Source organism: Lissotriton helveticus, chromosome 6 (assembly GCF_964261635.1).
Source record: "Lissotriton helveticus chromosome 6, aLisHel1.1, whole genome shotgun sequence".
NCBI classification, from domain to species: Eukaryota; Metazoa; Chordata; class Amphibia; order Caudata; family Salamandridae; genus Lissotriton; species Lissotriton helveticus.
Window position 1 is genome coordinate 426,963,055 of NC_136067.1, and position 24,204 is coordinate 426,987,258.

At 45.7% G+C, this 24,204-nt stretch overlaps 1 protein-coding gene across 2 annotated transcripts in view; it reads left to right on the forward strand.

Moving 5' to 3' along the window:
- The window catches only part of RNASEH1 (ribonuclease H1), a 797,310-nt gene that overhangs the window by 192,059 nt on the left and 581,047 nt on the right, over window positions 1–24,204 (forward strand). For both annotated transcript variants that reach the window (XM_078647871.1, XM_078647872.1), the window contains exon 4: window positions 18,359–18,458. In XM_078647871.1, the coding sequence (XP_078503997.1) occupies window positions 18,359–18,458 (100 nt within the window). The remainder of the gene's footprint in view (window positions 1–18,358; window positions 18,459–24,204) is intronic.

Genomic DNA, 24,204 nt, shown 5'->3' on the forward strand with positions numbered 1-24,204 from the left:
CAAACCCCATGGCCCATAGGTTAACATGGTAGGAAGTGATTGATGAATAAATATTGATAGGAGAGGACTTATCGGACCATTCAAAGATTCCCGGAATGGTCGTAGTAAATCCAACAATATTATATTGTTGAATTTCTCCTAAAGTGTACATACAATAGGTTATGAGACTTTCTTGTTTGTAAGTCCAAATTCAGCCTTTCAGTGGTCTGCCCTGATTGGTCAGAGTTAATTGGATTAGCCAGGCTGCTGGGAGGGCAATGTGCTGTTCTATAGGAATGCCAGGCCAGGAGGTGGCGTCGTAAACTACGTTCTTCAAAGGCAGAAGGGAGGCCTGGGTTGCGGTCCACTAAGACAGTCGTGACCCAGAGTCAGAGCTAGGCTTAAGAAAGGTATGTGCAGATGGTACAGGGATGGTCCATGGAAATGAGATATCCCAGGGTGTGTGTTTAGCCAGCTCTTACCTCCTTGCTGGAAAATCAGCCATTATGGATTTGGAAGGATAATGCACTCTGGGACAAACTAATGCCACACTCCACAGGATGTGGTCATAACTATGAGGAGTTGCCCTGCTCTCATTGGTCAGCAGTGACCTGGTGCTTTACCCAGAGAATTTTGAATAAGTATCTGAGAGGGGCAGAGCCCTCCAGATCTGCTGCTTGAAACTGAATGAAGCAAGAAGTGCCCTGCTGAAGATTTTGCTGTGTGCAAGGAACTCCAAGGCCTGACCTATGAAGACTACACCATCTGAAACTACAGCCCTGTGGATTACCTTGCTGCCAAAGGACTAGGAGTGGACTCCCTGCAAGCTACAGGTTAACAGGGCTCACCTGGACAGCCCCACAAAAAATTCCAAGCCTGGAGTACAGTGGGTTTGTAAGGGTTTTGTTCAAGTGGATTGCGGCATTGAAGTTTCACACTTTCAAGGATCCTCTTGGAGATTCCAGAACCTTGGATTGTGTGTTGGATACTTTGGAACCCGCAAGCAGAACGCCAGGAAGGTGTTCTAACTGGACCCCGCTTGCTGAAGAAGATGGCCCACTACAGTGGTGAGAATTCTTCAGAACAATTTATAAAGGTGTGTCCCTGACAGAGAAAACGAAATGACTTAAGGGGCACTGTTGGTTTCTAAGCACTAGAAAGTGACTAATCTTTAAAAATTCATATCTCTGGTTCCCTACAGTGAATTATTTTCATTTTGGTGTCATTTAAAAGATAAAAATATTACCTATTTTTATAAATTGGTGTTGGATTTTTATTTTGTGTTGTCTTAATTATTTACTGAAATGGTGTTTTTGAATGCTTTACATACCTGTCTTTGAAGTTAAGCCTGTCTGCTCGCAGCCACGTTACCAAGGGTTGAGCAAAGGAATACTTTTCTAAGACCTATGCTGAGTCCTATCATGTGTTAGTGGCCTTATTGCCAGTGGCAGACCTACATTTGCCCCTACCAATAACCCACTTTCCAACACCCACCTCTCGTCCTTCCTTAAGGGGCTGACATGCCAGCGGCACGGGTCAGCCTGCGCCTAGCGCACGGCCAGAGAGCGCTGACACATCGAGGAAAGGGGCTTCAGCGAGCGTCTCGGGGGCACACAGGGGCATGTGACACAGGCTGCATGAATACACTGCACCCCAAAGGGAGGCAGGAGCGGGTCCAATGAGCAGCCTGCAGTGACCTCTGTGTGCTACCCAGAGAGCGAAGGGTGCGCACACCTCACACACAGTCCATCTGAAGTACTCACCCCCCAGCAGCCCCCATCATTGAAGCTGGGGGGTTTGAAGGGGCTAGTAGGACCAGGGGCGGCCACACTGTAAAGATAGCTCTTACTCCAGATTCATTACCATGTTCTTTATTGGCAACTCTGCTTAACATACCACAGACGATGACAACATGTCTTCGTTCCCTCATCAACTGTCCCACCCTGGAACCCCACATACACGTTCCTATTCTAAGAATCTACCCCACATTCCTAACTAAGAATATTAAGAATACTACAACACAACACAACACATCTTCCCCCTTTACAATAATAAATAAATTAAGGAAAACTATATACAACACAAAGGAAAGGAAAAGAAAAACAAATAATAATAAAAATAAACTAACATATAATCTTTAAGTCTGTGAGGAGTATAAATTACTCTCCCAAATCTTCCCAGTCTCATTGTATCTGTACAAGTTTGTTCACACAACTCTTCATTTCCTATGCAATTATCTTCTTCAATTCTTACTTCATCTTCCACTTCATCTTCCCACAACCATTCCTCGAACATAGCTGTAGCTTCCCCAACATCCTCCTCCTCTGCTTTTTTTTTTACATTTTTACACCCGACCATCACTAAGTCTAGCCGAGTTTTTTTTAGACATTCCACAACTGTACAAGGTTTGGAAAATACACTTTCTCCCTTAGCCACTTTTCCCCCACTTCTTTGTTTTTACCCAATCTCCTACTACAAGTACTTCCACCCATGTCACATTCTTCTTATCATAGTTCCTTTTGTACACTTGTTGTGCTTTTATGATATTCTCCTTTACTTTTTCTGGTGACCATTCAATATGTTTTGTACTATCCATCCAACCAGTATTATCTCTTGTGATCGGTTCTCTACCTCTCATCATCACAAATGGACTCAAACCAGTGAGAGACGGTGTGAGACGATAACCCCACAACATTTTTTTAAGCTCAACTTCCCAATTCTTCTTATTCTCACATGCAATTTGGATTGTCCCTTTAATGACGCGATTAAATCGCTCTATAGCTCCATTACCGGAGGGATGATATAAAGACGTCAATGCATGTTATGCCATTCCTTTTTTAAAAATCTTCTACCTTTACTGCTGTAAAATGTGTTCCATTATCACTGATAATTCTTTTAGGCAAAACTTCTCTCAAAAATACACCATTAAGAAAGTCGATCACTGTCTCTGCATCAGCTTTTTTGACAATTTCTATTATCCAGTATTATGGGTGTCTTTCATAGATTCACATGCCTGAATCATTCCCCGTCGTCGAGATGGGAGCCTCGGTAATATAAAAGTAATGTCCTATAGACATACATAGAGAAAAGTAGGCCTAAAGGCCTTGCCTTAGTAGCCTATCTGTCCTTTTGTAAAAAGGACCAAATTCCTGAAGGTAGCCAATCAGCTTCCACCTCCCTCTAGAACCTTCCTGCCAGGAGCCTCAGTCTCTCAGATTTTCTACTGCATGTTGTGCTAGGGAGTCCCCACCTGAGCTCTCCTCAGGTTTCTCGAATTTCTCACTTTTTCCACTGAAAACTTGGATTATTCACCTCAACTATGACTGAACAACAGAAGAAAGGACTATTTAGAGCCTGTTCCTCTTGTGGCAAGAAGAGACTGCACATTGATGACAAACATGAGACTTGTCTCTACTGTCTTTATCCGGATCATTCTGTCAAGGAATGTAGGATTTGTAGAAATTTCTCTACCAAAACTCTCAAGGATAGAGAAGGATGACTGCTCCTCTGGTTAAACAGACTTAAAACCAGAGATGATGATGTGCTGTCCTCAGAGGGCAGTGAAATGGCTTCAGTTTCTTCAAAACTGTCTTTGAAAAGGCCAAGGGATGCCTCCCCTAGCCATTCAGACGTCCCTCACAAAAAGACTACTTCTAAGTCTTCGGAGGTAAGATCAGACACGTCTGTGAAGGAGCCTACAACCTTCAAAAAGCCATCGCACTCTTCGTCGACGACCGCGTCGACGTTTTCTTCAAGAATAACGACATATGTCTCCACATCGACGACGACCGTTTCGACGACGATGGCGTCGTCCGCCTTTGCCTCCACGACGACGACCACCCAATCATCGACGAAGGGTAAGCCACTGTCGTCGATTGTATTGATTAAAAAGCAGCAGTCATTTGTTAAAGCTTCGTCCACATCACCGACGACGATAAAACAAAAGTCGACGACGCCTTCACCGTCGACGAAGATTCCGTCGACATCCGGTGTGTCGTCGACGAGAGTACCGTCGACGCCGAAGTCACCACCGACGACGAAGGCACCGTCGACGGCTAAAAGTACATCGTCGACGAGAACATCGACGACGAAGGCACCGTCGACGACGGCGTCGACAACGGCGACACCATCGACGATCACATCGCCGACGACAGCGACGACGACGAAAGTCTCGTCGACGCCAGACAAACGACCATCATCATTACCGTCGACGACACCGTCGACGACCTCATCGTCGACGACGACATCGTCGACACCATGGAAAAAAGCGGAGTTGATAACATCTAAAATGATTACCAAACTGCCCATTACACCATAATTGACATCACCCAGTAGGGTTCAAAAACTACCTCCAGCCTGCTTATTACAAACTGATGAATCTGATGATGACCACTTCGAACAGGCTACAAGTCCGTCAGACCTCAATGTCAAATGCCAAAGTACTGACGATGACGGTGATGATGTCATCTTTACGGAAGAAACTACGCAGATACAAGAACATACTCTAGTTACTCCGATGATATGCCTGCCGGCTGAAATAGTCTCTGACTTGCAATTCTTAATCACTGACTACAAGAAAAGATTCCCAGAATCACCAGCGGCCTCGTCCAAAGAGAAGCCTCACGAGTCATCCAGACCGCACCACTCCCCAAGGTCACGACCACCACTTTTGGTTATGACGCAGGACAGTGAAGCGGTGCATAACATTCAATCTTCTGACGAAGAAGATGTTCCTGAAGAAGGAGAGGTTAGAGACGACCTTTCACAAAACAGAGACGGCGAGGATTACGTCGCTCATTCACCAGCCATGCCGGAACCCAACACTTCAGACTCTCCACCAGTGGATATCGGCGGATTCCACAATTTAATTGAGAGAGCGGCCATTAGATTCCACATGACCATGGAATCAAAGGAAACCGATTGTTTTCTTTATGACTTTAAAGATCCTATAAAGAAATCGGCGAGGTCAATTCCTATAATAGATTACATCTGGGAACAGGGTCAGCAACTCATGCAAACGCCTGCTTCTGTATCTATAGTGGTGCCGAGACTAGATAAAAAGTTTAAGGCACCAACATCTGCACCTATTTGCCTTAATATTCATCCCAAACCTGATTCGGTAGTCACCCAAGCCGCTCAAAAGAATTCCAGAAATCCATCCTCGCCACTCTCAGCACCACCAGACAAAGAGGGCAGAAAATTAGATGGCATCGGCAAACGATTCTCCACAACGTCTGCCATGACTGTAAAGGTGGCCAACGCCATTGCTCTGCTAGGCAGATACAATAGACCATTATGGGAAGATATAGTTCTGTATCTAACAGATATACCGGAAGATTTAAAAGATGAAGTCCAGTCACTCCTTAAAGAAGGACAGATGTCCGCATCGGAGATCATTGATTCAGCTGTGGATGTCGCCATGACAGGCTTTAGACAGCTAGCAGGTGCAGCTGTCTTGCGCAGACAAGGATGGCTCAAAGCGACGTCCTTCCGTCAAGAGGTCCAAACCAAAGTTTTGGACATGCCCTATGACGGAGAACATCTATTTGGTGCAAAGATAGATGAAGCCTTGCAGACGATCAAGAAAGACACTGACACTGCAAGAGCTCTCTGGACTTTACAATTCAAAACTCAGTCCTTTCGTGGGAACAGAGGACGAGGTCAACCCACATACAGAGGATCCTATCAAGGAAGATCCTCTTACTCCTACAACCAAAATCGCTCACAATATCAACAGCGACAGCAACAACAAGGTCGTCAGACCTCCTACGGGAGAGCGAACTTCAGGGGTAAATCCCAGAAGAAAACGACCGGCGGACGACAATGAACTATTTCAGCAGACACTCCCCACACCGTCGTGTCCTCTCAAGATTGGAGGAAAATTGACACATTTCCTCCACAACTGGAGATCGATAACGACGGATCGGTTGGTTCTCCAATTAATCCAGCACGGTCACACATTGGAATTCAACTCAATCCCACCGTTAACTCCTCCTCGCAAACTTCCACACAAGCACCTTCGTTTGCTCCTACAAGAAATCTCTTCCATGCTGAAGAAGGGAGCAATAGAACGAGTTCCATCCGCCCAGAAAGGGAAGGGATTTTATTCCCGCTTCTTCTTAATCCAGCAGAAAAAGAAGAAATGGAGGCCCATTCTCGATCTCAGGGCACTCAATGTCTTCCTAAAGAGCCAATCGTTTCGAATGGTGACAATCCAGGAAATCTTAGGATCCTTAGAGGAGGGAGACTATATGACGTCTTTGGATCTGCAAGACGCATATTACCATATCCCAATACACAATCGCCACAAAAAAAAATTCGCTTCGAGGTGGCAGGTCAACACTACCAATTCTGTGTCCTACCATTTGGCCTCAAATCAGCACCACGCATTTTCACGAAATGCCTGGCTCCAGTGGCAGCTTTTCTGAGACAGCAGAATCACCAGGTCTTCCCCAACCTAGACGACTGGCTGGTGAAAGCACCATCCCTCACAGACGCACAGCTGTCTTCAACCGCCTGTCTTGATATTTTCCAGCACCTAGGTTTAACTCTCAACTACGAGAAATCAACCTTGCAACCCACCAGAATTATAACATTCCTGGGGGCAACTCTAAACACCATTTCATCCAAAGCCTTCCCATCTCAAGAAAGAAAACACAAACTGATGGCTCTGGCTACCGCAGTGTCTTCAAAAAAGTTCATCAAAGTCCGAACTTTCAAATCCCTTCTAGGGATGATGTCATCTTGCATTCTGTTAATCCCTCACTGTCGACTCAGAATGCGCCCCCTTCAGGAGGCTCTGAACAAACAGTGGATCCAATGTACAGGCTCTTTTGAGGATCACATAGTCATCACTCGACAAATAACCAAAGCTTTGCTGTGGTGGACGATGAACAAGAACTTATCCAAAGGTCTAACGTTCTTGATACCAGCAACTCCACACATCATAACAACAGACGCTTCTCTGGAGGGATGGGGTGCAGTTCTTCAGGATCTGCAAATCAGTGGCAAATGGACGGACAGGTAAAAAACCCTACATATCAACCTCCTAGAACTAAGAGCAGTTCTTCACTCTCTTCAAGCATTCCTCCCTCGCATCAAACACTCAGCAGTGCTTGTGAGCACGGACAACACAACCACAATGCACTACTTGAACAAGCAGGGAGGGACGCGTTCTCTGTCACTGTCTCGAGAATCGCAAAAAATCTGGAACTGGCTACTGCTCAACAACATTACATTGACAGCAGAGTATGTCCCAGGAAAAGACAACATAATAGCAGACGCTCTCAGCAGACAACGGTCACTGTCCCATGAATGGTAACTGGACCAACAAGTTCTCAACGACATCTTCTCGGCATGGGGAACACCGCCCATAGACCTCTTTGCCACCAGGGAGAACGCCAAATGCCACGGCTTCGCAAGCTGGCATCCCCAACCGAGGTCACTAGGAAATGCATTTTCCATCGCATGGCGCAACGTGTTTGCGTACGCATTTCCGCCATTTCCCCTGATAACCAGAGTCATTCGGAAGATGAAAATGGAACACTGCACCTTGATTCTCATTGCCCCATACTGGCCGAGACAACATTGGTTCACGGACCTACGTCGCCTGTCTGTTCGACCATCGATCCAACTACGTCAACACCCAACTATTCTCTCAATGTCCAGAGGCCAAGTACTCCACCCGAATCTGACATCTCTCAGATTATCGGCATGGCTCCTGAGTACAGAGAATTCTGTCACCTAAACATCCCGCAAGAGTGCAAGGATGTCCTAGCCAAAGCAAGGGCTGTCAGTACAAACAAAACGTATTCCTTGAAATGGAAACGCTTTTGTATTTGGTGTTCAGGCAACAATATCCATCCTTTCAGAATCACGCCAGAGCAAATACTTCCTTATTTACTACATCTGGCGCAAACCGGGCTTGCACATGCCTCCATTAAAGTTCATCTAGCAGCAATCTCACGCTTTACGAGAACTTCAAGAGGTCCCTCGCTATGGTCCAACAGGCTGATAAAGCAATTCCTTAAAGGACTCTATAGATCTTTTCCAAGGCCAAGACGTATACCACCAACATGGCACCTTAATATAGTACTCAACCAATTGATGAAACATCAATTTGAGCCCATACATAGGGCTGATCTCAAATACATCTCTTGGAAAACTGCTCTTCTTTTGGCATTAACATCAGCAAGAAGGGTCAGTGAGCTACAAGCGCTTTCTATACAAGATCCTTTCATGCAATTCAGAGAGGACAGAGTCATCTTAAGAACTAATCCTCGCTTCATTCCTAAAGTCCCCTCGGACTTTCATCTCAATGAACCACTCGTACTTCGCTCATTCTTCCCGAACCCCAGTACTGTGGCTGAAAGATCCCTCCATTCTTTAGACCTCAAGAGATGTCTAAAATTTTATCTGGACAAAACAAAAAATTTCAGAAAACCAAATCAACTTTTCATTGCCTTCAGCAGACCTAGAAAAGGCATGCCACTCTCTAAGCAAAGCATTTCCCGATGGATATCAGCGGCAATTGCCTTTTGCCATGACAAAGCCGGACGTCCATTACATTCCACAGTCCGAGCGCATTCCACAAGGGCTGTGTCCACATCGGCAGCACTATTCGCTGGAGTACCGATTCTGGACATTTGCAGAGCAGCGACCTGGAAATCGCCGCATACATTTACCAGGCACTACTGCCTGGATACAGAACTGATGCAGGATGCAGCTGTGGGCCAGGCTGTACTTCGCCATCTATTCCAGTGGGATGAGCCTTCCTTCTTCCCACCGTCCTGCAATGGTATGCACATTTATTACTTATTACTTGTGTTACTGATGGTATATAGTCGCATGATATGTTTTATCTCAGACTAATTCTTCTGTTCCATCGCAAATGTGTATAATGTATTGCTTGCTATTCTGATTCAGGCATGTGAATCTATGAAAGACACCCATAATACTGGATAAGGAATGCGTTACCTGTAACAGCTGTTATCCAGTATTGGTGTCTTTCATAGATTCACATGCAACCCTCCCACCTCCCCAGTAAGTACTCATCTCTCACTCCAGAACATTCACTACGTCTACCTAGCTTGGTGCGTACGAAAATCTGAGAGACTGAGGCTCCTGGCAGGAAGGTTCTAGAGGGAGGTGGTAGCTGATTGGCTACCCTCAGGAATTTGGTCCTTTTTACAAAAGGACATAGGCTACTAAGGCAAGGCCTTTAGGCCTACTTTTCTCTATGTATGTCTATAGGACATTACTTTTATATTACCGGGGCTCCCATCTCGACGACGGGGAATGATTCAGGCATGTGAATCTATGAAAGACACCAATACTGGATAACAGCTGTTACAGGTAAGTAACGCATTCCTTTCAACCCATTTGCTAAAGTAGTCTATTAAAACTATAATAAACTTACCCTCGCCATACTTGTTCTGGACTGGACCAACAAAATCAATTGCAATCAAATCCCAAACCATTTCAGGACATTTTACAGGTGACAACGGTGGCTTTAACGTCGTCAAGCTTTTATCTGAATCAGCACATTCTTTGCACTCCCTCACCACTCTTTCCACTTCAATATCTACACCTGGCCACCAATATGAGCTCTTAACTCTTTTCTTTGTCCTAACAATTCCAAAATGTCCTTCATGACATAAATCTACTATTCTTTTCTTCAAAGTCTTCGGTGGTATAACCTTTCCTCCTCTGAAAACAAATCCTGACTCTACACTTAACTCACTTCTTACTTCCCAAAAACTTCTTTCTTCTTCTACATCTGGTTTCCTTCCACCCCAACCTACTAAAACCTTCTCTTTTATTTTCTCCATCAACTCATCTTTTCCATAATGCTCAAGCCATTCTTTTTTTCCAATCGATTCCTCGAACTCTTCCTCCACTACAGCAGTTTGATATTCATCCCACTCACTTCTAGGTACTTCTTTAATCAGTAAGGGCATTCTACTTAAACAGTCTGCAATTTTATTCTGTACACCAGGAACATATTTAATCCTGTAATTGTAATCCTGCAATCTCATTGAAAGTCTTGCTATTCTCGCTGATGCCCTAATCATACCTTTTGTAGTCAACAAATTCACCAGTGGTTTATGGTCCGTTCTTACATCAAACTCATTTCCCCATAAATACACTCTGAAATGTTCCATTCCCCACACACAACCAAGGGTCTCCCTTTCTATTACCGAATATAGTTCTTCTGTTGGTGTCTAACTCCTTGATGCAAATCCAATAACAACTTCTTTCTCCCCACCTTCATTCTGCGTCAAAACCGCACCCAAACCTTTCCCACTAGCATCCACCGTTAACACACTCCTTAATTCTGGATCAAATCCCTTAATTGGTGTGGCACAGCATACCTCCCTTTTTAGAACTTCAAAACTTTGTTTACACTTCTCACTCCATTCAAATTTACTCTTTTGTTTCATCAACTGCCTTAAATCATAAGATTTCTCTGAAAAATTCTTCACAAATTTCGAAAAAATACTCCTTGAGCCCTAAAAATGAACGGAGTTCATCCTTATTTTTAGGCTCCGGAGCCTCACTCACCGCCTGTAACAATTCTTTTTTGGGAGAAATACCATCTGCACCAATATTATGACCTAAACAAGCCACTTTTTGCTTAGCAAATGTACACTTCCCATATTCCGCCGTCAGCCCCTTATTTCTCAAAACATTGAATACATCCTTCAACCTTTGGTCATGAGTCCTCCTGTTTTCTCCCATTACTAATATGTCGTCCTGGAAAAACAACACCCCTGGAATTCCCCTTAGAATTTCACTCATAATCCTCTGGAAAACTGCCGCCGCAGAGGCCAACCCAAATGGCATTCTAACATATTGGAAACATCCAAAAGGTGTAATAAAAGACGTTATTTTCCTGCTCTCTTTGTGCAATTGAACCTGATGGTACGCTGATGATAATTCAGCTGTTGAAAACCATCTCATACCCTTCGTTTTAGCCAATAACTCATTAATCTTTGGCAAGGGGTATTTATCTACTAAGATTTCTTTGTTCACACCTCTCAAATCCACACAAAGTCTGATCTTTCCATTCGATTTCCTAGCTACCACGATCAGAGACATCCATACAGATGACTCTATTCTCTCAATTATCCCTGATGTTTCCAACCTCTCCAATTCTTTCTCTAATTCATTCCTTACTGTAAACGGAACATTCCTTACTTTATAATTTACAGGAACAGCATTCTTTTAATTTTATTTCATGTTTGAACCCCTTTAGCATGCCAATTTTTCCAGAGAATACATCACTGTACTCTTCTTTAATTTCTTTTTTTAAATCATCATTCTCTTCCATCATGCTCTTTTGCATTTGGATTTAGTATTATATCCAAGCTCGCTTGATCTTTCCATCCCAATACACTTGGTCCATACTCTGCAACATACATTCTTCCCTCTGCTACTCTCCCTTTGAACACAAATGTCACATCTCTATACCCTGTAGGAAGGTAGATCCCTGACTATGGTTGCCCCCAACTTTTTGCCTGGTGTTTTGCTGGTTTTCTGACTTAGTTGACCTGGGGCCCTGCCATTCAGGACCCCAGGCCCACTGCTCTCTCTGTAAAATGGATTCCATGTACCTTAGGTACATATCTAGTTGGATACTGAGTCACCTTATCAGTCCCTGTACAGTGTACCTTAGGTACCCAGGGCATAGGTGCACCCAGGGCCTACCAGGGGCTGCAGCATGTATTATGCCACCCCTGGCTGGCCATCCAAATCTGACACAACTGGCTGCACGACAGCTGGGGCAAGGTGGTGTAAACACCCTTTGCTTTAGATATAGTATACCTATATCTAACCCTAAAAATGGACACACAGATCTTCTATCAGTCACTCCTATGGCAGGCCTTGACAATCCTGAAGGCAGAGTGCTTGGAATCGTGTGAGATAGTGCTCTGGCATGAGCTGAGCCTGTCTGCGGCTTTCGGGATCCATCCTTTAGCCGTTTCCATGATATCGCATACCATATACTCTTAAGTGCATTATAATCCTCGCGGTTATATGCCAACTCTGGTAAAGCTTTATCAAAACATGTCGAGTAAGGTGTCATACGAATTGGAATACTAACCCCTCGCCAATTCTGGCGACGGGGTTAGCATTCCACCCTTCTAGAGGGACACGACATGTATGTAACCTGTAACCCCGGTTAAAGTCAGACATAGCCTTAGCTCCACAAAATGGATGCTGCCACCGAGACACAAGTCTGCCCTCCTGCTGCTGGGAGTCCTCCCAGAGCAGGAGGCAAGGACAAAGGGTTTCCTGTCAGGGGCGGTGCCAGCACCGTCCCAGACAGGATTTTGTGTATCCTAGGTAGGCAGGGCTTTAGAGGAAGGTGACTGCAAGTGGCACCCCGGTGCTCACTGTGCATAGGCCGGCTGAAACCAGTTCCAGGGGCACTCCAGCCCCTGGCCTGGGGAAAGCCCGCCAAAGGAGAGGGGTGTAACCACCCCCCTCCTAGTCCCACCCATAGGGCAGGACTTAGTCGCGTGCCAGCCCCTTTTTGCAGGATAAAGGTAGGAACTGGCCCCCTTCCAAATCAGATCATCTTTGAATCCTGAAACTACTTACCACGAAAGGAACTCAAGACTTCTTCCTAAGATTTCTCCCTTGTGACTAAGGAGTAGTCACCCTGCATCCGCAGGCACCAACCAAGCATCGCGGTTTGTTGCCAGTCTCTCCTTCGGATCAAGACTGCTCCAGCACGACGAGAACCGGCTTCCCTGGCACCTCTGACCTCAACCTACATCATCAGCCCAGCTGTGATCCGTGGGTGTGACGAGACCTCGAGGGACCGGCCATCTTCAGAACTGCACGACGCTTGTCCAGCACGGCTCCCGAGTGACCCTCGACTGAGTGCTTTGGGGTAAGAGAAGCCCCGACCCTGAGCAGCTCCAGCACCGAAGTTCAGCCCCCCTGCATCCACGAGATCTGCGTGGGGCCCTTCTGCTCTTTGCTGCCAACCGCGTTGTCCAGGTCGCTTGCCCGTTGGCTAGTGACCCCTTCACGACGACAACTACTGCTGGTCTGGTTGCTCCAGACTAGCCCTTGCTCCCCTCCAACAGAGGAGCACCCTGGACCCTCCTGGTCCACTCAAGACGCCATTTTAGGTCCACCGCGTGGGCCTTGCATTTGCCAAGACTTGTTGCCCCAATCCTGGGTCCAGCGACGTCGACAGCAGAAACCTTCGTGGGACAGCTCGCACCTCCATCCTGGTCGCCGACAACGCCTCCTGGTCCGAGAGACTGCAGAGCCCAGCAGCGCCCACTCACCTGGTCGAGGTGACTTCGTCCGGTGCCACCCTGGTGCCCATCTAATCACTGGCTAAGTGATTAAGAACTTGGTCCCCTCTGCTTTCAGGTCTTCTTCTTTCCTGATCCAGGCTTGGATCTCCACGAACTCTCCTCACTGGCCGCCTGCCAGCAACTCTTTCTTCAGGCTCCTGGTTCTTCAACGTGGGTTTCCGACGCAACTTCAACCCTATGCAGCCGCAGCCCCTGGGCTAGGTAAACCAAGTACTCCGGTGCTTCAGCATAGTCCAACACCCTAGGTGTTCGGATCCACCCCCGTTTTCGACCCACCTAGTCGGGTTCGCCCGAGAACAGTAACTTTTTGACTACTAGCCTCCATAGACTTTTTCCCGCCTTACGCGTGAGAGTTCCCACTCTGCACACGACGTCCACAGGCCTCCTGCAACTAATCCAAGTGTTTAGCATTGTAGGACTAGCGTTTCTAAATCCCATGAGAATAGTTACTTACCTGCTAGTAGTTCGCATTCCACTTTTGTAATATATGGTTTTTCGTGCCCCTAGGGCATTTGTGTAAATTGTGCGACTTAAAGTATTTTCTTAAGAGTTTTGTTAGGTGCTTAGCTCCCTGACTCATAAAGAGTTCAGGGTAGTCTTGTTATAAATAAATATCTGTTTATTTTCATAACAACTTGTGTGGTGTCCTTTCACTTGGTGTTCAAGGGGTAATGTGATGGTAGAACAGCTGGCTTAACACGCCCTCTAGAGTCTTAGCCTTAGACTGCTCGTATCCATGCTACTAGGATAGCTGGTCTATAAGGTTGACTTACAACCAATCATCAATAAGGGTTGTTTGGACTGATACAAAGTGCTCACTAGAATAGTGAACATTATATATCAGGCCAACTTCTCACACACCCCACAATAGGAATGCTTTTTCCAGTGAATCCTCTCGGATTGATGTCACTTTTCATTAAATCAACACCAATTTCCTTCTCAAATTTTTCCTTCCACATATCCAAATTGACAATAGTATATGGCGATCCTGAATCAGCCACCAATATTACTTTTACCCCCGCCACTTCAATTTCACATTTGGGTTTGCTTCTTCCATTACTCTTTACATCCAAAATAAAATCCCTTATCACAAAAATGTCATCATCATCATCATCTGAATCTTCTTCTTTATCTTGCTTCCTCAATTCATCTTCTTCCCTTGTTACATATGTAACCCTTGTAGTTTTTTCTCTTCTATAACAAACTCTTGCATAGTGACCAATTAATCCACACACTGTACATTTTTGATCTCTCGCTCTACATGCTTGGCTGTTCGCCAAATGTGTATAACTTCCAAATCTATAACACGCCAAGTTGGTTGTGCTTTCTCTTCTGTATTCATTTTTCGTTCCCTGAAAATATTTCTTCTCCGACTTTCTCTCGTTAAATTTTTTTTTCTTCTCTGCACCAACGCTGCTCGCTCTTATCGTTTTTTTACAACACACACCTCTTCTTTATCTTTTCCTTTCTCATCGTCCAAGGCTGCTTTTGCACATCTGACTGATACTTCAGCTTTCCTCACTACTGCTAACACCTTGTTGAGTGTTCCATCTCCCATGGTCCATAATCTTTCTTGCACCCTTTTATTATTTGAGAGCATAATGATCTGGTCTCTTATTAACTCCTCTTCAATCTGTCCAAATCTGCATTTCTCCGCCATTCTTTTCAAAACTCCTAAGTAATCATCAATCTTTTCATCCTGTTCTTGTTTCCTCCTGAAAAACTTGTATCTGTCAATTGCTACACACACCGTTGGTGCATAATACCTCTCTAAGTCGTCCAACGCATTCTCATATACATCTATTTCTTCATCACCTCTTTCCTTTTTTTGCATCCGTTCATATTGCCTAATTCCTTCTGGTCCTAAGGAATGCAATAATATTCCTTTTTTAATTTCCGGTGTCATTTCCTCATTTTTTATAGTGAACATGTAATTTTTAAAATATACTTTCCACTCTTGCCATCTTATTTTCGGTTCTCCAGGCTCTGTTAAGAATGGTATTGGTGGCGTTAATGTGAACATTTGCGCCGCACACATTTTCTCTTTTATAAAGTATCAATTACGCGTTTAATAAACTTCACTCCTTTGTTAGTGTTTGTTCTTTCCTTTTCTTCTTTTAATTCTACTTTTTTTTTTTTACTTTTATTAACCTTTTGTTGCAATTCTATTGATTTTTCAACTTTAAAACTCCTTATCCGATCCTTAACAATCGTTTCCCTCTTTAAAATGAATACGAGTCTTCCCAACTCGTTAAAATGGCTGCCGACGTGATATCACACGCTTGCCAATCAGCGTGTGTGCATATGCTTGCTTTTGCTTGCGTCACAATCACAAAGACGCTGCCTCTGCCGCTGCTGTGCGCGGTGTCTGATTCACCTTCCTCGCGCCTCTCGCTGCTGCACGCGATAATCTCCTTCCACGCGCCTCTCAGCTGACATCTCTCGCGCTGCCTCACACTCGTAAGACGTTATTTTTTTTCTTTTTTAAAAAAAAATAGTCATTCACTGCTCACTTTTATACTCCGTCCTTTCGCTCACCTCCGTCTTTTGTCAATTTCACTCCTCCGTTCAGCTTTTCAATTATCCTCGTCCTCCGTCTCTATTTTCATTCCATTTCACTTCAGGCTTCTTTATACAACTCCGTGGGTCCATGCAGAGTTGCCCGATCCTCCGTCGCCAAAATTGTAATGATAGCTCTTACTCCAGATTCATTACCATGTTCTTTATTGGCAACTCTGCTTAACATACCACAGACGATGACAACATGTCTTCGTTCCCTCATCAACTGTCCCACCCTGGAACCCCACATACACGTTCCTATTCTAAGAATCTACCCCACATTCCTAACTAAGAATATTAAGAATACTACAACACACACCCAGGGATAGCAGTCACCGCTCATCTCCAATTAATGCCAGTGCGAGGGCACACATGTTTAGCAATTAAATTGTTAACTCGCTTTACAGAGCACTTATTAGCACGCCAATATTGGCCAGTTTAACAGTGCTCAGCTTTTCAACCTCTGAAGGAAGAAAGGCTGAGTAGCCATTCTCTTAATTTACATTTGTAAACTGCAAATCTTACACAAAAGTGAAATAAATGTTGAAGAGCCTTGCCTCGCACCAAACAACGGGGCAGGTCAGGCACAGTAAAGGCAGGTTCCACCTGTTGTGCTGTTATCCCAAACGGACCGAGGATCGACACCACCTGCTCCTCGCGCTGTTTCAGTTAAAAGGTGTTAAACGCTATAAGGAGGCAGACATGCGCTTTACTAAAAATACACCAAGCACGCTAGCTAGACTGGGGAAATTTACGAGCCTCATTTGCCTCTCTCATTGAAGCCATGATAATAAATAACAATCACTGGCAACATAACCCAGGCCAAGCACTTAGCAGAGCCACTTACTGATACTGATAATCTCAATGGACATATGCAGCACTCTACACTGTGATGCGGTTGTGTTAAGGTGACAGAATACATCTTCTACTGACCCTCACCCGTTGAGGGTAGGGACGCCTCAGCAGCCATGACAAAACACCATAGGGTGCAGAGTCATTAGCAACCCAAGCCCTCACAGCAGGGAGACTTACTAGTTTGCACATGACGCCATACCTCTACCTTCAAAAACCTCGGATCCTGCTTTTATCTGAATTATTCTTGCCATTTTTTTCTGTTTTACACCAATGAAACATTACAGTTGTCATTGTTTTTAATTCCCTGCAATTCTATTTCGGCTGTATTGGCTGTTTTATTTGAAGTGTAAATGCAATGCATAGCTCTTTTACATGTAATGGTTTGAATTAATTGAACATGAATAAATATAGATAATAGATAAATTAAAAAAGTATAGTAAATTACAATTTTTTCTAAATTTACGTAAGCAACCCTATTGGCAATAGAAATACCCATCAAAAATTGCTGCCAAGACATGGAATCGTTTCTGTCATGCTATATCCCGCACACCTATGGATTGGCTACAAATAGCAGATCTTCACACCACAAAAACTAGTATCAACATTCCGGAAAATAGGTCGAACATCAGCACCAAATTACTAAGTGAACAACGACCTGAACAGCGACAGTAATTGAAAAAATAGTGCTATGGCACCCGTTTATAGAACAAAAACAAGCTTTGAAAATGCAACAGGTCTCGCCCTTGATTAAGTTAGTCATTTGCTTTGCTAATAGTATTGTATAGCAAAGCAAATGGCTTTAACTTAATCAAAGGCTAGACCTAGTGCATTTTTAATGCTTGTTCCCCTTAGTTATCTGTTGAGTTCTGGTCTGTGCACTACATTCGTTTCATACTCCTATTTAATGAACGTGTCTTCCAGCACAGATGACCGAGCAGTCATTATTTGATTTACAAATATTTCCCATCTAATATTTGGGCTTCTTAGTAAATGTCTTGGGATGGAAGTTGATTGGATCCAGCTACTCATTATCCTTCAATTGACCAATATGAATTCTTTAGGAAGCAATTTGTTTGGGAATTTATATTTTGTTTTGGGGATTTTTATAGGGCTGATGGCACTTCAGCAGCTGCCTCTAAGGCATCTCCAGGTAACCATGAAGTGGTTTTTTTTTGGCGCACCCCACAAACCTAAAAAGTCTCCTTCAGGAAATTCCAGAGTAGTGAGCAAGTAAATGGAAATATCCTTGCCAGACCTTTTGTGATTCACTGGGCTAATGACCAGCACGTTATGGTAGGACCCAGTCTTGAGCATTTATTTGATTAGATAAGGTAAAATAATCCTGCTGTGATGGCCAAGGCTGTGTTGGTGGACAAAATTGTTCACAGTGGAGTTTTTTCCAAAGTGACTCAGGTCACCCTCCGGAAGCCAGTGAAGAAACGTCATGATAGAGGTGCTATGAACATGTTGCATAAGACCGAAAAACAGGTGGAAGACCTGTGTGTGTGTGTGTGTGTGTATATAGCTTGCTGTAATCTAGAAGCTGGTTTGAATATTTTGGATTGGTTCTTTAACATAAGTATTGTATATTTATTTGCTTGTTGTTCATTTAATTTTCTTTACAGGAGACTCCACAGTGGTGTATACAGATGGCTGCTGTTCAAGTAATGGAAAATCAAAGGCTCGGGCTGGAATTGGTGTCTATTGGGGACGTGGTCACCGTCTGTAAGTAATTCGTAATCCTCAACTTTCTATTATTCAGACTAAGTTCTTTTTGTGTATAAGTGCTGCATGTTTACATTCTTTTGTCTTTCATAATTACTTAATGTTTAGCTTATGTCCAGGGCCAATGGAAATATGCTGCAATGCAGAGCCATTATATCGTCGGGGGTTAGCTGACATTTGGGAAAAGATAAAATCGGTTTCTGCAGCATTTTGTGCAGTTAGAGCATATTTGTAACACATTACGTGCTCTTAATAGGGTGTCTTGTTATTCTTATGCATTTACACATATATACCATATACAACACTAAATGGTTTCAGGTCTGTGAATACTTTTGTCCTGCTTTGAAAAATGTGTCCTACTTTTAGACACAGTGAAGTGTATTTTACTGTACACAAAAAATATACATAGCAGATACATGAGATTTTTGCAGTTTTCAAAGCAATTATACAGGTGACCATTCAGGGATCCAATGTTTTTTTTGTGTATATTTTTATTGAAAATTTTCACAAAACAGCAAGGCAAAAGGAAGTATCATATACAGTACTGAGTTCAATACGGGGAAGGAAAAAAAAATGTCATAGTCTACAAACAGTGCAGGTACAAAAATAGGGGGGGGGGGAGGAGGGAGAAATCTAAGGCAGAACACAATTAATAAGAGAGATGGTGGAATGCAGTTTCAGGGAGAAGGCAGAACCTCCAGAGCGTCAGATACAGGTGGTGTACAAATATTCCCACGGTACTCATTCCAGGGTCCCTACATTCTACTCCATTTTCGGGGCTTACCCCGGGCCAGATAGACCGTTTTTTCCCTAAACATGCACCAGTCCATGTTTTCCTTCCATGCCGCAAGCGTGGGCACCCTCTGGGATCCCCACAACTGAGCAATGTCACGCTTAGCAATCATGGCACCCAGGGTAACCCACATCGTCTGAATTACATTATGGTCAGTAGGTTCCCATATATTCAATAAGCATCGCCTGGCCTCTGGACTAAGAGCAATCCCCGTGACCTCCCCCATCACATCGTGTATCTTATTCCAGTAGGCCGAGACCCCACAGCATTCCCAGATAATATGAAGGAAAGTCCCCACCCGCCCACAACCGCGCCGACACAGTCCATCTTCTGAGAGACCCATATGAATCAGACGTGGGCCCGTGATGTAAATCCTATGCAGTATCTTAAGCTGGACCAGGCGGAGCCGAGCTGGGATCGCGACCTCCTTTGGAGAGGAGATCGCAGATTGCCAGTCCTCGTCATCCATTTCAAGGCCGTCACGAGTCCACTGCTCCCGGAGGTGTGTGAGGAGGTCTGTTCTAGTGTTAATAAGCTTTTTATAAACTAGGGAGATGGTACTATCAGGTAAATATCCATCCAACAACCTGTCCTCGAGCGGAGATGATTCCGGAACCTCCTCTCCAACCTGGAAGACCGAGTGCAAGGCATGCCGAACCTGCAAGTAGCGAAAGTATTCAGAGCTGTGCAACTCGAACTCCCCCTGCAGCGACTCGAATTACTTTACCTGCCCCTTAACCCAGAGGTCCCCAACCTTGCTAATGCCTATGAGGTCCCACTTATCGAACCCCTTGGAGTTCCAGAGCTTACCAAGCCTATCCGAACAAAAAAGCGGGGTCGCCCGAGTCAAGCGATCAGCCCACCCCGTCGCATTAGTCTCATCTCGCCACAAGCGTACAGCTATCTTTGTGGGGCAGGACAGAACTCCAATAACAGATTTAGAATACAGAGCCCTATAGTAATCGCCACCAGGCAATAACCATCTGTCCATTGCGAAGGCAGGATGGGGGTCGGGTCCATAGATTCCGTAATTAATGGCACTCAGATGAGACGCCCAGTAGTAACGCTTTAGATCCGGGAGAGCGATACCCCCATCAAACCACGGAAGTGTCAGCTTGGCAAGAGAAATACGCGGTCTACCGTCCCAGATCAGTTTCCTTTGGAGGTCCTCGACCGCTCGAAAATAGCTGGCGGGGACGATGTCATAAGCGTTCTGAAGAGCGTAGAGAAAACGAGGCAAGGACATCATTTTAAAGAGCGCACCCCGACCTAAGGGTGAAAGCGGCAGTCTTCGCCAACCCGCGACATCCTGCTGCAAGCGCGACAAGGGCGGAAGAAGATTCTGCTGATAGCGAAGCACCGGGTCCAGGGAAATATAGATACCTAGATATTTAAACCCTGTGTGGGTAATCTGGATTGGGCAGTTACGCGGGGGGCGAGGAACTTCGCCCGACAGAACATAAAGATAATATTTCGTCCAATTAATGACAAGGCCTGAGTTCCTACCGAACGAGGCAAGGACATCACACAAGACCATAAGGGACTTCCGCGGCGAGGTCAAGTACACTAGGATATCGTCCGCATAAAGCGAAACACGATCCTCAAGGGTAGCAGACCACCGAATCCCCTTAATCGAAGGTTCCCACCTAATCCACGCGGCAAGGGGCTCCGGAGCCAGAGCAAACAGGAGCGGGGATAAAGGACAACCCTGACGAGTCCCCCTCGCAAGCGAAAAGGAAGCCGATACACGGCCATTGACAACAGTTTGTGCGAGAGGGTCCTCATAGAGCAGCCGTACCCAACCATTAAAACCCGGTCCGAATCCAAACTTGGCCAGGGCCGCCAACAAGTAAGGCCATTCAATAGTATCAAAAGCCATCGTGGCATCCAGAGACGCCAGGGCGGCCGGCTCACGCAACGTCGACGCTCTCGCGAGGACACCATGCAAGCACGTAAGATTGAGAGCCGTATTTCTGTGCGAAATAAAACCGGACTGATCCGGATGGATCAGGTCCCCAACGACAGTGATCAATCTAGTCGCCAGAATCTTTGCCAAGATCTTAGGTTCAGGGTTCAAGAGGGATATGGGTCTATACGACGCACACTTATCTCTGGGCTTTCCCTCCTTGTGAATCACCACAATAGTAGCTAAACGCTTATCACGAGGGAGAAAGCCACACTCTCGGGACTCCATAAACATATCTCGCAAGTAGGGAGCGAGTCTATCAGGCCTCAACTTGTAAAGTTCTATCGGCAAATCATTAGGACCCATTGCCTTCCCCGAACGCAACGAACGAATCGCGATGGCCACCTCATCCGCCGTTATCGCAGTGTCAATCAACTCCCGTTCCTCATCTGAGAGACACGGTAAGGAGATATCGTGTAATAAGAACCGCGAGTCCTCCTCCGGCCTATCAGACACAGAGGAGTACAGCTTCCTGAAATGTTCCGCAAAATGGCGAACAATCTCCGCAGGGTCAGAAACCCGCGTACCATCCACCGTCTCAATCTCAGGTACAACTCTACTGGCCCTATCCTTCTTGTCTAGCCACGCGATTAATTTACCGACCTTATCGCCGACATCATAAAGGCGACCCTGCTGCTCCCTACCCATGGCCTTGGCCGCGTCGGTGACCAATGTCTTATATTCATGCTGCTTTAGCTGTAGTACATGCGTCACAGCACTAGTGGCCCCTCGCTCGAGTTCCAATTCCAAAGCAGTGATCTCCGTCTCAATTTTGACCACCTCCACATCTCTCTGTTTTTTAACACTAGCTATCAATGACAGGACCTGGACCTTGAGAACCGTCTTAAAAGCCTCCCAGAGCGATACAGCCGATGAGACCGAACCCTCGTTCTCCAAGAAGTATTGGTCAATAGATTTCACCAAAGCCGTTCGAGTTTTGGGGTCACGAAAGTACCAGGGATTAATCGGAGCGATACGACCCTCCGTCTCAGAGCCCAGCTCTACCCTAAGCCACAGTGGGGAGTGATCAGATATACCGCGGGCCAAGTGCTTAACCTCGGCAACAGCGAGGGCCTGCCCCGCCGGTACCAAGAAGTAGTCAATCCTGGAGAGACTGCCGTGGGCTCCGGACAGAAAAGTGTATTGGCGCTGCGTAGGGTGCAACAGTCTCTAACAGTCCATCAAACCCAGGGTACTGAGGAAATCAGGCAGCCAGTTATGTGCATCCCTAAGGTCCCTGGGAGGGTGCCGATCTTCATGTCCAGAGACAACTGCATTAAAGTCACCACCTCTGAACAAAGGCCCCTCAGGAAGAGCAAGAAGAATCGGAACCAGGTCCGCAAACGTGGTCGACTGAAGGCCAGGTGGGACATAAACAGAGACCCAGGAGATAGTCCGGCCCTCCCATCTACCCGTGAGGGTCGCATAGTGCCCCCTGTCGTCTAGTATAGTGGAGTCAATTTCAAGTGGGAGCGACGTCTTTATCAAAATACCAACACCCCTAGATCCAGAGGAGAACCCAGCATGAGCAACCAGACGGTACCCCTTCCTATTCATTGCATGACAGGTATTACCAACCAAGTGCGTCTCCTGCAGGAGAACTATATCTGGCGAGAGACGTTTCAACAGCTGCAACACAACACTGTGTTTTATGCGATCCCCCAACCCATTCACATTCCAACTCATCAATTTCCGCGCCCTACCCCCATCCCGGAAAGGAAGAAGATCTAACCCCTGATAGAACCCAGCACGACTTTCAGAAGAGAGAAATATACGTTGCCTTGCAAAGAAAAACAAACCGCCCCCAACACAGCCCCCCAACCCCCCCTGCAAAAAAAACCCGTTACAACACCCCCCACCCTGCACCCCTGCGCAATACAGAAAAACCACCCAAACTTGCAGTGTGCCTGTCGCCCACCCATCAAACTAAGCTACAAGAAGAAAAACAGAGGAGGAAAGAGACCCACTATTGACCCCGCAATTCCCGAAATGCAAAAAATCAAGTCAATTGTCAAAATCATCGAACCACAGTTCGAAGGCCACAAATGACCTCAGGACACCATCCGCAGGCACCCGTTCCTACTCGGCCTGTCCTCCCTCCGCACCACCAGGCTGGCTCTCCGGTGGAGACCGATTTGGTAAAGAGTCAAGCCAATCAGCCACGACATCTGGACGATCGAAAAAAATAAGTCCGCTACGCATGTTCAATCCGCAGCTTGGCTGGAAACAGCATGGCGTACTTGAGGCCCATATCCCGCAATCGTCGTTTCACACCCATGAAGCCAAGTCTTTGTCTCTGGACAGATTGCGTAAAGTCCAGATAAAAGCTGACCGTGGTATTCTCAAATCGCGTAGGGCCGTTAGTCCGTGAAGCCTGCAGAACAGCGTCTCTGTCCCGAAAGTTAAGGATTCTGGCTATGATAGGACGTGGAGGAGCTCCCTGTTGTGGACGGCCGCCCGGGACCCTATGGGCACGTTCAACAGTGAAGAACTTGCTCAGTCCCTTGGGTACAAGATGTTGAGTGATTAAGTCCTCCACGAAGAGGTCTGCAGCTGGTTCCTCCGCTTTTTCCGAAACACCTATGATGCGGACGTTGTTCCGGCGAGCCCTTCCTTCATAGTCTTCGAGACGGCGGAAAATGGTATCACCGCTGCTCTTCAATCGAGCAACGTCCGTCTGCAGGGCAGTAACGTCACTGGTTAGACTAGACGTCTTAATGTCCAATGATTTGACTTTCTCATTAGTCTTGCCCAGATCCGCACTAATCAAATTCACATCAATTGCCACGGTATCAAGTTTATGGGCCAGGGCCTCAATTTGTTATCCCAGTGAGGACTTGATGCCATATATGGCGGCCATGACGTCCTGTAAAGTCGGTTCGGACGACAATAGAGGCTGTTCCTTCGTAGCAGCTCCTCCGGGAGAGCCCTTCACCTGGGTATAGCAATCCATATTATTCGATTGCGTGGAGCCACCACGACGAGTA